This window comes from Atractosteus spatula, chromosome 3 (genome assembly GCF_055471065.1).
Source record: "Atractosteus spatula isolate fAtrSpa1 chromosome 3, fAtrSpa1.hap1, whole genome shotgun sequence".
Classification (NCBI taxonomy): Eukaryota; Metazoa; Chordata; class Actinopteri; order Semionotiformes; family Lepisosteidae; genus Atractosteus; species Atractosteus spatula.
In genome coordinates this window covers 38,473,975-38,489,150 of record NC_142708.1, presented here as the reverse complement: position 1 = coordinate 38,489,150, position 15,176 = coordinate 38,473,975, and the positions used below count along the sequence as shown (strand labels likewise).

Here is a 15,176-nt window from a genome sequence, read left to right as displayed (position 1 = left end):
TAGTCCTTCTTTCCGCTTCTGACGTCACTCGGTATTATGGTAAAGAGGGTGGGTCATGGTATTTGGCCAGTTAAGAGACCCTGGCCAAATGGTCAGTTTAAGATTACATCCCCAGGGGGTTTCTAGCTTGCATCTGGAATCCTTATCAGTTAACCCCCTTTCCTGCCATAAATTCCAGCTTGTTGTTTAGAAGTCTAAACCTCATACAGAAAAGGATTTAATTTAAACCCGTTTTCACATCTTACATCAGCTACCAAGCCTGCTGTTTACTAATCAATGAGGGCAGATTCTTTTTTATGAATATGAGCATCTCTGCATGTAATGTACGCTGCTGTATGAATAGACGCTCGCTGTCCACACTCGTACAAGGAGCACAAAGGTAGACCCGAGCTGCTTCTGCCAAGGCAGGGAAACGGCTTTTATTGCTCTTCCAGAAAGCCATTGGCTCTGCACATTTTGGGATGAGTTGCTCACTGAAATAGGGATTAATCTCTGATGGTGTTGAGTCGTCCCTGTCCCAACCATTGCTTTTATCTTCATTCAGAATTTCCTCATGCATGCTGAAAAGATCCTGCCCATAGTACTTTTGATTTTCTTGCTATCCCTACTGTAAGGTTCAATTTTTTTAAGTGTTGCCGTTATTGATGTTTGAGTGAGAGTTGGCTTGCTAGTTGCTGCAGCCTTTGCACATGCTAATTTTTCCTACTCTGCGTATTCTTTTTGGTGTTGAGTTCTCAAGTGTCTAATAAGGTTTGTGGTGTTGAACGTTTTAGTTAATGATCCCCCATGAGCGACTTCTTTTACACATATATTGCAAACTGCAATTTTTTTGTCTTTTGTAGAAGTGCGTTAAAACTGCCGGACCGGCGAGGACATGTTGCTATGTTCTGGTAACGTCAGAAATTTCATCATCACAAAATCAGTTTTGTGATCAGAGATCGGTCAATTTAGAGACCACCAATCGAGTCATTTGGAGTGAAAATCGGCCGATTTTGATTGGTGGCCGATCGATTGGAGCATCCCTAATAATTAAGACTTGCTGTGGATGCAGTGTTCTTTTTTTCAGGTTTACGTCCACATTAAAATAATTTGCATTTTGTCTTAATGCTAATTTCAGTAGCATATAATTAGGAATTAGTAATTAGGAAAGTTTTAATTTAGATTTTAATTTTGAAAAATATATTTCATACATACTGTATTGAAGTGAATTTTGTTGGGAATTGTAGTAGCAAGCCGAGCTCCAGGAAATGCTATTAAGAGATGATGAAGTAATAAAGCAGGTTTATTTATTATAAAACAACTAACATCAACACCACACATGCATATTTTTTTCAATGTTACTCACAATATTAGGGGATGAAGAGTAGAATTGTAATTATATATGACATTGTATTAACAGTTACAAAAGATACAAATTTACAATCTTTTAAAACCAAAGTTATTAACCATGTATTTTACACCTGCATGTGAGATCACGGTGTGCTTAGCTGGGGTTTTCTTTTGATTATACTACGAATTAGTCCCTGAGGCATGCCATCAAAGGTTTTGAAATTATAAAAAAATCTGTACATCAGACCTTTGTTGAGTTAGCGTAAGTGAAAGGGGTTCGTTGTACTGCAAAGTAAATTATTTTGACAAACTTAAACAGCTAATTTTGCTTGAAGAATATAAAAACTGTCTGTCTGACCATATTGTAATTTATTTGAATGCACAGAAATTTACCTAGCTCTCACAAGCAGCTGTACTAGCAGATGAGTTTTTTGTGTTCACGAATAAGAATGAGTTGACAATTTTTGTCTGACCCTCCGCTCAAGGAAATAACAACTCAACAGTTCCGACATCTGATCTGAACTCAAAGCCTGTTTCTTTGTGCCATAAGAAAAAAATAGGTATAACAGGCCTTTTTTTGCTGATTGCCTTATGTTAAAATGTAAAAAATAAAGTTATAAAAGTGTTGGCTTTGATTCATACATTACTTTGTGTGTTTGAATGTAATGTAGAACAGGACATCAATGAGGGGTATGATACATTTATTTTAGAAAAATTTGTGTCAGTAACTGGAGAACCGAAAGACCAGAAGTTTATAAAAATGTTATGATTTTTATGCTGCTCAGTCATTTTTCCTTCCAGATGTTTTGCCTTTTTTCGGACCAGATTTCTTGTGTTTCCAGTATGTTATTGCAAGGCATTGAGATGATGTCGCAGGCTGGCTGTTCCCTCTGCAGTCACCAGGACTCAGTTCTTATAAGGTGCCAAATTAAACCAATCCACAATCAGAAGTCTTAATTTATTTATAAGGCACCAGATATTGTAACAACAAGAGTCCAAATTGCATTCCTCCAGGGCCCATTACAAAAGGATCAGAGCACCTTCCTCTCTGGATCCACAAGAGAATTCTCTCAGCAGAACTCAGCCTCTGCCTCTTATTGTGTAGGCTCCAACTCCTGTAACCTCCCACAATTAACTTTAAGATACCTTACACCTTTTCACATTTTAAATAATAAATACCCCAATATACAAAAACACAATACCTACAATACCGTAGTCACCAGTAAATATTTTTTCCAATATATTCTCCTTTAAAATATTGTAACATGAAAAATTACTTTAAAACAATGGTGTTAACAAAGGGATGGAGAGACTAGCTCCTCTCCAGTCTAGAAGAGGGCACTTTGAATACAGGCCCTAACTTAACAGTGGTCTTATTTGCTGGTCAATTATGTTACATTGTTACATTGTTGAATTTTTCTGTAAGCTGAAGTGTTATAGCAGAGCTTATTTTGTGAACCACCTGCTTCATTTTAACAAATGTTTGTTATTAAGGGTGGGGGGGTTACATCCTGCTGTGTTTGTTAATTGGAATAGGCAGGCTTGTTGGGTTTATGGGGGTTAAATAAGTTAATAACAATAACAGTTGTAGGATAAGAAACAAAAGATAGAGAAAACTTAAGCTTTTTAAGGCTAAAACTAAAATTCAGTTTACAGATTAAGGCAAATGAAAATTTAGGATGTAAAGTGCTAGAGGTGTAAATAAATGTAAAAATATAAAAATAAACATGAGCAAAAAGTTTTAGAAATGGAGCAGGTGTTACTTTGAAATAAGCAAACAGAAAAAAGCTATGACTAGATATAGTGCAGAAGAGGGATGCCGGAATACTTGCAAAAGCTTAGATGTACAAAAAAAATCACAAAAAGGTGTGTGTTACAAAGAACATGCAAACATGAAATAGATTTGGCAGACAATGAGGGGCTTGAATAATCAGGTGCATTTCTGGCAGGGGTATGAAGGTTTGATGGGATAGAGCCAGAAAATTAGCACACATAAAAAACAGCAATTCTGTCAGAGAACCTTATATGAATTACTAGCAAACATGGTTTCATGGAGGGCTTCTCAGATAGTTGGGCATTCAGGTAGATTGCCAGGCGAAATGATTTGTAAATATATTTTGTTAAAGCAAGTCAGTTTTTTGCAACACATAAAAGACATTTTTCCAAGAAAGTTTAGCCTTTGTCACTAATGAAACCACAATATAAACAAATACATTTAGAAATCTAAAGATTTTTTTATTCAATGTTGGTAGCAGGATGAACTGTCAGGTTGAGCTAAGTGTATATTTTGTCGCAGAGTTGCTGCAAAATGTTAACATTGAAAACAGGTATTTATAAATGACTCATTTCAATAAGAAGATTTTCAGAATAATTATAAATCTAGCAGGATAGAGAAAGTACAGAAAATAGGTAGTTAGATTGATCAGATTAGTATGCAAAGCCATTTAGCAAAGAGGGTGTTAGAAGAGTAACAAACTAGTATACTTTAGATCTTTTTTTCTGAACCAGGGAAAATCTGGTCATGTTTCTCTGTAACAATAAAAAAAATTATTTTACATTGCACCTTTAAAAGTAGCATCTCAAAGCAATACAGTAGGTGTAAAAACAGTTTTAAGGACCACAGATTACAAAGTTAATACATATAAGAAAGACAAGCAGTTAGAAGTGATACCGAAACTTAAAAAATGAAGCAGAGACAGACACTAAATAAGTAAGGTGGGTAGCTGCGTCAGCATGTGTAGTCTGCAAAGGAACAAGTAATAGCTTTATTCCATGCTGAAAAGAGAAGAGAGAAAACACAACGTTTTGGATACGTCTTCTGAAAAGAAAGGTTTTGAGGTTAGATTTAAATGCACTCAGGTTGGGTGACTCTGATATCACTATACAAATCCAGAGCTCTGGGGTGCAGCTAGAGAAGGTCCTGTCACCCACAGAATGTAGATGTTCTTAAGGACAGCTAGAAGACCAGAGTCAGATGGACAAAGGTTGCAAGGTGGGAAGTAGACAGATAATATGCCAGATAAAGATGCAGCCATTCAAAACGAGCGGGGTAAACTGCGGTAAAACGTGTTGGGCGTGTCGCATTACAACGCATCATACCATATAATACCACAGTTATGATAATAGTATCCAGAATCACTGCCAGGTGGAGCTAATAAAGCTTAATCTCTCATGTACAGCATTTGAGCTGTCGCCAGAAAATGCATGGTTTCAAATCTGAAGGACAATCTTTTTCCAATTAAGAATTTAAGTTGTATTTTTAGACTTTTAATAATTTTAAATGCTGTATTACAGCATGTTAATCATTAAATGTTAAAAAGTCGGTATATTTTATAAAAGCAAGATTGCTCAGTTGGACAAAATTACACAACCTACCACCTTTATCATAAATATTTTAATGATGTAGTAAACATTTCTTTGAAAAACTAAAATATTATATTATGGACACTATATTGACCTTTTTATATTTCTAAATATCACAACACATGTTCAAAGCTAAGTAATTTATTAATTACAACGAATAATTTCAAACTGCTACTGATACTATTACTGACAATAAATATTATCGACACTCTATTTTCATTACAAACATGCATGTAATGTCGGCCATACGGCGTACGCGTTACTGAAGCTGAAAGTTTAGCCTTTGTCACTAATGTAACCACTAAATAAAGACATAAATATAGAAATCCCTACATTACAAACTTTATATGGCTGGTATTCGTAGTTTAAAGAAAAAATACACCCAGTATTCCACTTTCTTCCTAAACATTTTAAGCATCAAAGTCTTACATGTGGTTATTTTGGAAACATTTTTACAATGGGTACGCCTGTTTTGCAATGGGTCAGCTGCACTAGTCAGCGGCTTTCCTAGTCCCCGCCCTGACCACTATTACTCCTGTCCTGCCCAGGACTTTTTTTTTTAAAGGGGCACTATGTACAAAGTTTACACAGTTCATAACACATCCGAGAAACAATAATAAATATTATCGACACTATATTGAATTTGTTGGAATTTCTAAATATCACAAAATGTTCAAAGTTAAGTGATTACCAAATCCTTTCGCCTGGCAATCTACTTGAACATAGAGCAAGTGGTCTCCTAACTCTAGGAGGTCTCCTGAAAATGCTGCACGTGTGCCAAAATCGTTTTCGAACTTCAAGCTAACCTTACCGTGGTTGAAAACCGAAGAAAAAAAATGGCTCTGAAAAAGTTACAAGAAGTTTGAAATTATTATTAGATTAATACTGTTAAGAATGACCAGACACATTATTACTGTTTGAGTGGTATTTTTAATACTGCTTTGTTATTCTCGATTCTAATTACAATATATACGATTACATTTTAAGGCTTGAGGTGTCTGTTAAATTACCCCACTGAATAAAGTGTTTTGAATTAAACCGATTGAACAGCTGTTAAGAATACTATAGTTTTTGATAACACAACATGGCTTTGTCAGTGAAAAAAATGACTGCGGGCACTTTTCCTCCCCCTCTACACTTTCAGAGTAGAATAGGTGAACCTTCCAATGAAAGACAGTCCCCCTTCCCCCTACGGCCAGACTGACAAATGTTTTCACGGCCTTTACTCCAATTACCCAGACTGTAAGCACGGGAATAAAGCTTTTTTTAATTTCTGAAACCCTTTCTTTATGTCCTGTTTTAATTCAGGTAAGGGTCAACTATATTCGTATTAATATATATATAAATATATATTTTTTAATACAGTAATACTACCAGCTATATAAATACACCTCAAACTGTAATAGTTTAAAATGATTAAAAGTCTAAACAGTATACAACTTGAATACTTATCTCTATTAATATAACTATCAAGTGGTATTAAATAAATACATATTTTTTGTATAGATGACACTTTTCTAAAATGTATTAAAAAACTATTACAATCTAGTCTTTCCACATGCAGTCCCATGAGGAAGTACAATATTCTCCTGCTTTGTTTAACGATGGTATGAAAAATAAATCTAAATAGTGAGAAAGCTATGCTTAAAGTTAATTAAGGGAAGAGAAAGATAATGATTTACATTGCATTGTCAGATTGTGAATCAAGTAAAGGCATTTAATTAAACACGCGTTTGCGATTTTAATCAAAATGGGGGTAATGGGGTAGAGACTATTACATATGCAATACACTTCCTTGTGATCATCTTAGAATCTTTGTTTAAGCTGTAAGTTTTTTTTTACTTTTTAATTAAACATTTTAAACACTTTAATTTTGTAAACGCAACACACATTTCGTACAGATACAGTACAATCACATTCTTCTGTCTTCCCGTTTTGTAAAACTTATTAGCAGGTGATTGAGTTAACAATGCACCGCCCACTGAGTGGAATGTTCTTTTTTACAAGTGTAACTCTTCTGTTTACAGAGAAATTCCGCCAGACCCTCACAACCTCCAATAATACTCTTCTTGTGTCTAATTGCCCAGCCTACTGGCATTGGGAGCACAGCCTGTCCTACAGACCATTTAAGCTACAGACCATAAAAAAAACAGGATTCACTTTTTTCTGGCTCTTTTCTCACCCGCTGTGATTTGGGCACGGAAGGGTTAAAAAGAGATCAGACAGGCAGAGGGAAGAAGGGGCGGGGTGCAACCGTTACCTGTCCTGGATAAAGCGGTTAGAAAATAGGTGGATTTTCACCTGTGAAAAGCATTCCAATTTTAAAAATTTAATGCGATACGGAAGATATTATTCATAATAAATTATCTTGGACGGTCTGTAAATTGAAAATTTATAGAGGAGACACATTGTGTATTGCCTCTTTTTACACTTATATTCCAATCTTAATGCGACACTGAAGATATTATTAATAATTCGAGTGTTAATAAAACGTGTTTACAAAGAAAGTGGAATACAGTAAAACTACCAGCTATATAAATACATATACGGTATTTAGATCCTTAAATGAATATCGTTATAATTCCATACTTGACACTAGATCTTGTTTATATTAAAGTTATATCACTGGGCAGTGGCTAGCCTCAAGACAGCACTGCTAGAGCACCACAACTTCATAACACTCATTTTTTGATACTGTAGTTTGAGTCTTTGTGTAAGCTGTAAGCTGTAATATTCCCTATTAATGAAATTCTAAAAGTATTTTGTTTACTCCAATAACGAGCGTATTTGCAGAAAAGGTTAAAACATAACTTTTCACAAAGTATATAAACTTAATGGTCAGAAGGAGCACGTAAAGACTTTGATGCTTAAAATGTTTAGGAAGAAAGTGGAATATTGGTGTGTATTTTCTATTTAAACTACCAATACCAGCCATATATAGTTTACATAATATGGTTATGTTATTAAATTAATATCGTTTATGACCTTCAGACGCGTTATGCTCCTCTTCTTTTTGTGCTCAGCTACTAAAATTTCCCTTTAGTTGTAAAATTCCATATCAATATTCAATGCTAAGTGGATTAAAACATGCACAGTAAAGAGATTCTCTCTTTCCTAGTGTTAATCCCGCATCAGCAGGGTCCGCTTGTCGGTACACCAGTCTCCATTTGGTGGTTTGAACCAAATCTTTGAGCTGACGTTGCCATTAACTGCGACCAAGAAATACTCCAACCGGCGCGTCGCTCCGCCTGCCGTCGGAGTTGGGGGGGGGGACAAAGTAATGTAGCCAATTCATAGATTCACTACATTACACTCATAGAGGGGGATTATTAGGAGGCATGGGAAATTTGGCCAGGACGCCGGGGTTACACCCCTACTCTTTTCGAGAAACACCCTGGGATTTTTAATGACCACAGAGAGTCAGGACCTCGGTTTTACATCTCATCAGAAGGGCAGCACTTATTTACAGTATAGTGTCCCCGTCACTATACTGGGGCATTAGGACCTACATGGACCGCAGGGTGAGTGCCCCCTGCTGGCCTCACTAACACCTCTTCCAGCAGCAACCTTAGTTTTTCCCAGGAGGTCTCCCGTCCAGGTCCTGACCAGGCTCACACCTGCTCAGCTTCAGTGGGCTGCCAGTTGTGAGTTGCAGGGTGATATGGCTGCTGGCTATGCACAGTAAAGAGATTAAATGATTAAATTGATTCACTAACAACCAATGCACCACAAATGCCTCTGTTGGTCATTTTGGCCAGCCAAATCACGTACTGCGTTACATCGCGGTAAACTGTGGGTAATTTTGCACAGTACGGGGTTGTACCGTGCATTTTGAATGGCTGCATCTGTACATGAAAGCAGAATAAATTGCTTTCAGGTAGCTTGCTAAAATAATAGGATTTTGATTTTCTTGAGGCCCAGACCAATGAGACACAAGCTCCCCAGTCCCATATGTCAGCTTTTTCTCACTATATTCTAGCCAGTTTTTACCCCACCTTAGCTTATTCATAAATGAAACTAATCTAATATATTGTTAATTATCTTGATGCCTAAATAATTTGACAATGATATGAACTGTATCTTGTTGAGCTGTGTTAACATTGTGTTAAGTGTGTTTAAAAGCAGTTTGCCAGGTATTATTACATTATAATATGCTAAAATAAAATAGCAATACAGCTGTAAACTGCTTTTAGGTTTAACAAGACTTTCAATAGCAGTAAAAACTAGTTTAAGGTGAGTGTTTTTTAAACATTGCTAACTCTCTGTGCTATAAAACCATTTTCTGTGCAAATGTAGCCCATTAGTCAGTGGAACCAACATCTGCACAGATTTTCAAATGATAGATTTAATTTTCTAGCAAAATTTGAAATGACTGAGCTGGTATGAAATAACCAATAATGTTCTTTTCAGATAGTACTTTAAATTTACATCGCCACGGCATCATTTAAACTAAAAGGCACAGCTAGTAAATTCTGCATGCTTTGGTGGCTGCAGGTGGATTCTCAGTGGTGTTCCTGGCCCGGACTCATGGTGGAGTGCGATGTGCCTTGAAGAGAATGTATGTCAATAATCTACCTGACCTGAACATCTGCAAGAGGGAAATCACTATCATGGTAAGAGACAGGGATTGTACTAAAAAAATCGATTACCTTAAGCATAAATTGTGTAGCAATGTTGATTTTATTTTACTTAATTGTCTACAGCTTTACGTTATTAAAATCATAAGCACTTCTTTTAACTTATTTTGAATGTGTGTGCTGCATAAGCTATTCTGATATACCTCTGTGTTTCAAATGCCTCTCTTATCTTTATATTTGCATTTACACATTGAAGCACAAACACTTTTGGACCTGAGGTGAGTACTGTTGAGTACACACACTGTAAGCCAGAAAGAATCATTTAATGCATTTTAGTTAATTACATTTTCAAATCAGTAATTTTTGAAGGCCATTTTTGTACAAGATGTTTTTTGCTGTAACTATTAAAGAGTTAACAGTTGGAAAATGGTTTAGGCTTCACAAATACTGTTGTTCTGAAATACACTTGTTGCTTTAGCTTTTTTTTTTTACTTTGTTTCAATGTATGTGTTTGACTTCTCTATTCAGATTATTTGAGGTGCTGGTAGTCAGTTGCCTAAAACAGAATATGAAGAGTTCTTGTAAAATCTTGAGACTGCCTTTATTTGCCTCTGTTACCTGTAGTCCAGTCATGCAGGAAAATGACACTGTAGGTGACTCCATTGTCCCTTTGTTACTGTAAATGATCCAAACATATTTTGAGGTCGATGAACAGAGTGTGATTGAGCTATCAAAATGGATGTCCTGCTTATGAGAACAATTGAGCAATACACTACAGTAAGACACTAATAATTTTAAAAATGAAATTAAACTGACCACAATTAAAAAAATATATGAAAAAACAGTCTTGTATTCTTAGCCACCTTTTCCCTTATTTTTAATGTATTTTTTAATGGTTTTTTAATCTTATCAGAAGAAACCTTGGTTAAGAAAGTTGTAGTAGCTGTGTAATGAAAAGGTTTGTAATGTGGTTTAGTTTTTGTTTCTTATTATTTTTTGCAAAGGATGTTCAAATCAAATCTTTCATTGTTTTTTTTTTTTCAGATGTAATCCTTAGCAATGAGCAGTGCTTAATGTGTAGTGGCTAATTGAATGTAAACTACAACAAATGTATTTGTTGCACAGCTTGTTATCCTCTGTCCATTGTGACCAAACAATGTTCCAGAACTGTTTTTTAATGGTTTTCAGTTGCTTTAAGGTGAGTGAATAAAGGTCTGAATATGAAATTTAGTGAATTTAAAATTCTAAAACATTTTTGTTTTCTGTAGAAAGAACTTTCAGGTCACAAGAATATAGTAGGCTACCTGGACTCTGCCATAAACTCAGTTGGCGATAGTGTGTGGGAGGTTCTCATTCTCATGGAGTATTGCAAAGGTAAGAACTACCATACATGACCATTCAAGTAACATACTTCACTGATGTGCTATTACTCTGGTAATACCAATACTTTAAGGTAGACATAGAGATGTAGCCCTTCAAAATGTGTGATAAAACCCCATACCACAGTAGTTGAGCTACAGGCTACCGCAGTACGTCATTGACTGGCCAAAATGATCAACAGGTGGCATTACCTGTTTGTGAAAAGATTGCTTCATTTAATTTCTCCTCTGTGCATGTTTAAATCTGCTTAATATGAAATTTTACAACTAGAAGGAAATTTTGGTAGCAGAGCATAAAAACAACAGGAGCATAATGTCTCTGAACATCATAAATGATATTAATTTTGGAATATAAATATATTATACAAACTGTATATGGCTGGTACTGGTAGTTTAAATAAAAATACATAACAGTATCCCACTTTCTTTTGCATTTCATACATCAAAGTCACATCAAAGTGTCACTCGGTCACTTACTGTGGTTACTTTGGAAAAGTTTTGACTGTATTAAGTTTATATACTTAATAAAAAGCTATTATGTTTTAACCTTTTCTATGAATACTTGCGCTCATTATCATAGTAAAAAAAGTGTGCTTTTTAGAATCCGCTTAATAGGGAATTTAATATGGAATCACGTATCTAAAGAAATTAATAACGATATTCATTTAAGGATCTAAATATAATATATTTATATAGCTCAAAGTATTACTGTAGGCTACTTTCTTTGTAAACATCTGCATCAATTTGACTCATTCACTCGTGATTACTTTGGAAATATCTTGAGTGTCCTTTTCAGTTATAGCTTAAGTTTCTGAGTGGCACGTTGGTACAATGGCTTCAGTGCCTCTCTAGCATTCTGGAAGCCCGTGTTTGATTCCTGCTCAGGGCATGAGTTTTCCTTTAACAAATAAATAAAAAAAACTAAAATAGTAAATATTATGGACACACTATATTGATTTTTTGGGGTATTTCTAAAAATCACAATGTGTTCAAAGTTAAATTATATTAACAACATGAACAGTCAAATGTGAATACTGTGGGAGTAAAAACTAGTTCAACCGGTTTAATTCAAGTCAATTCAGAATACCTTATTCATTCAAGTTGGGCAATTAAAGGAAAGCCTTCACAAGAAGCCTTAAAACGAAACATATATATTATAATTATAATCGAAAATAACAAATCAGTATTAAAAAGACCACTGAAACTGAACTATAATAACATATCTGATAATTATTAACAATATGAATTTATTACTAACACCTAATAATTTCAAACTGCTTGTATTTTGAAATTGTGTTTTGTTCGGGATGATCTGTCACTGTTTTCACAACCTTTGCTTTCTTATTTAAACACCTATTTTTGAGGTGTGACAGACCTCTCTTTCATTTGTGAAACTCCCTCTGTATTTTCTTTTTTCAGACAGATAAGAATAAACTGCATTTGGAAGTCTTTTCACAGGTGGAAAAATGTGCTCTATAGCTCTTTTACCTCAGCACGCATTATTTTACATGTTCAAGCATCAGTTGAAGCATTCTGAAGTCTGTCAAAATCGTAAAAAATGTAACCAAATAGTGTAGGTGAGACTGCTACCTGTCCTGGATACGTTGGTTAGAAAATAGATAGACTGGTGGATTTACACTTGTAAAAACGTTCCACTTTTAATGCAGTACGGAAGATATTATTAATAATATTAATAATGAATGACCTTGGATGATCTGTAAGCTGAAGAGTTATAGAGGAGGCGCATGGAGTATTTTCTTTTCAGCTTCAAATTACCTTTTACGTATTCCATTGCAGCCAATTTATGTAACGCAGCTCTGCACTTCTTTAACAAACATTTTATTTGTCCCATAGGATAGGAGTGTTACCCCTTGCTGTGTTATGTAACATAGACAGTTTTGCTTGGGGGATGGGGATGGAATTTTCAGTAGCATGCCCTCTCTTGTCATTGTTTGCTGTGCTTTAAGGCAATCAGCAATCAAATGTTCTATTTTTTTAAACACTCTTTTTCCGTATTGTAATTTTAAAACTTGAACAAAGACATGCCTCATGCATACAGCGTGATGCTGTATGGTTTTAAATCCACTACAGTATTGGTTGTGGGAAATCCATGTATTTGTACTTTATCAAAATGTACCTCGGTCACAGCGCCTTACATTTCAAACTGAGCGTTTCATTATCTGTTGCAAAAAGCTGCTGCTTCACCCACTGGGCTATGAGCTTTAAGTCACCTACTTCTTTGACTAGCTTGGAGAGAAATATCTAAAGAAATTAACTGTCTAGCCATTGCAAAGGGTGCAACTGCAGCAGCCACAAAGAAATAAAGAATACCACTTTTTTTCTCCTGATCATAACTGTAACAAATTGTCACATTTCACTTCCTTGTGTAACACTCATGATGTTTCCAAAATTTGAAGCTTCTTAATTTTTGAAGAATTTTCTACTAACAGTAACTGTTAACAATATTAATTTATTGATATAGATGTATGTATTTCGCTGTTTATATCAGGGTATTAATTTTATATATCACAGTATTTAAATGTTCAATTCACATTCATATTCTCATAGCGGGCTATTGGGGTCCCCACCCCCCGGACGGACAAAGGTGATAAATGTGTTAAAAATTCAAAGGGGTACCTGTGGCAGAGTTCAGTGCATTTTAAATTAATGAGCGCCTATGAACAGCAGCAGCACTTGTGTCGATGTTAATGTTTTTATAATAAATATAATAATAATTATTAACAATGATTAACAAATAAAATAATGAATTTTAAAAAGATTAACTACAGAACATCTTCTTTTTTTGTTTCAGCTTAATGGGGCACATATAAAGTAAAATCAGTCAGGATCTTGGAGTTTAACAAGTGAGAAAACATTTCGCATAACAAAACTGTGAAAGAAGCAGACCCTAAATTTAGATTGGGTATCTCCGTAGGTGTCCGGACAGTTCAATGACATAAGCTGCAATACAGTCAGGCAGACAGATTTTAAATTCTTCAAGCAAAATTAGCTCTTTAAGGTTTGTCAAAATCAGATTAAGCTAAATTAAGATTTATATCTATTGTAAATGTTAATACAATGGCTAATATAACTGAGGTTCTACTGTTTACATTTTAAGCTTTTAAAGTCATGAAATGTCTAAGTTAGGCAGGGACATGTCATTGTTTCTTATTTTTGATTTTCTTTAAAAATGTTTAAAACATCAGCTTCCCATTTTCACCTTGCCATAACTTGTCATAGCACATTTGGGGGCTTGTCCAGGACCTTTGATCTGTTTTGTGGAGCCGCTATTTTTAACTTGGTTCACGTGTGCTGCACTTGGGGTTGTTTTAGTTTGTAGTGGTCCTTTGTATTACAGGTATTTTGGTACTACAGTTTGTATTATGGGTAATTGTGGTGTCCATCATGGCATTTAGTTTAGAGCATTTTACTCTGCGCATTTACTTTGGAGCAGTTTGAGAAATCTTGCAAGGCAGATGTTTTATCAATAGCAGGTTTTAGCCCTATCGGTTTACTGGGGACGTATCAAGTGTTAAACTGAGGAAGGGATACACCCCCACGTCTCAGACAGACAAAGGTGATAAAAGTTATAAAAATCCATTCAAAAGGGTGCAGTGTGTGAGTCTCTTGTGAGAGCAAGGTGACATTCTTTTCAATTAAATTAGAGCTACAGTACAGTCAAACAGATTTTAAATTATTTTAGCAACATTAGCTGTTTGTCAAATTCACCTACTTTGCGCAGTACACGACTTCTGAAAAGGTACCTTTTTCTCTCGTGCAATCTCATAAAAAGTTTATTTTTTATAATTCTAAAACGTGGATGGTATGCCTCAGGGACTCTCACACACACGCAAATCCCATGAAGTCATATCCAAATATACCGAAATAGTAGCGCACGTGGCAATGAACTGAAGGAATTTCGTATACTGTATAAATATACTGTATATACAGTATGATATCGTATGGTTTCAAAGCCGCTACAGTAGAGTATGTTGAAATATTTTTTCTTAATCCAAATTAAAGTTCAATTTCTCGTTGCTGAAATTTGTATTAAGACAAAAGATAGATGTTCTTAATGCAGATGTAAGCCTGAAAGAGGCACATTGCGCTCGCAACAAGCTATAATAAACTATTTTTACACATCCAGCTGTGTAAAAAATATAGCCAAAAGGATCACTCTAAAGATAAAATTCCAAGCCGAAAAGACAAGTCTCTATGTGTCTTCTCTGTAACTCCAGTATTAAGGCTCATCCATGGTAATTCATTATTAATATTATTAATTATATATTCTGTATAGCATTTAAATAAATTGGAACATTTTTACAGATATAAAAAGGGGCTATAAACAATGTGTCTCCTCTTTAACTCTTCAGTTTACAGAATATATTGTTTAAAGTTTTAAATTTAAAGTTAAATTGTTGGTTGATTACTGCCTGCTGAAATTTGGATTAAGACAAAACAAAGATTTTCTCAATTTGGATGTAAACCTGAAAAAGACGCATAACGTTCGCAACAAGCTATAATAGTG

The 15,176-nt window shown here is 35.0% G+C and overlaps 1 protein-coding gene across 1 annotated transcript in view; it reads left to right on the top strand.

Moving 5' to 3' along the window:
* The window catches only part of bmp2k (BMP2 inducible kinase), a 131,265-nt gene that overhangs the window by 35,690 nt on the left and 80,399 nt on the right, over positions 1-15,176 (top strand). The window contains exons 2-3 of the mRNA XM_088910372.1: positions 9,187-9,305; positions 10,538-10,643. Coding sequence (XP_088766498.1) covers positions 9,187-9,305; positions 10,538-10,643 — 225 coding nt within the window. The remainder of the gene's footprint in view (positions 1-9,186; positions 9,306-10,537; positions 10,644-15,176) is intronic.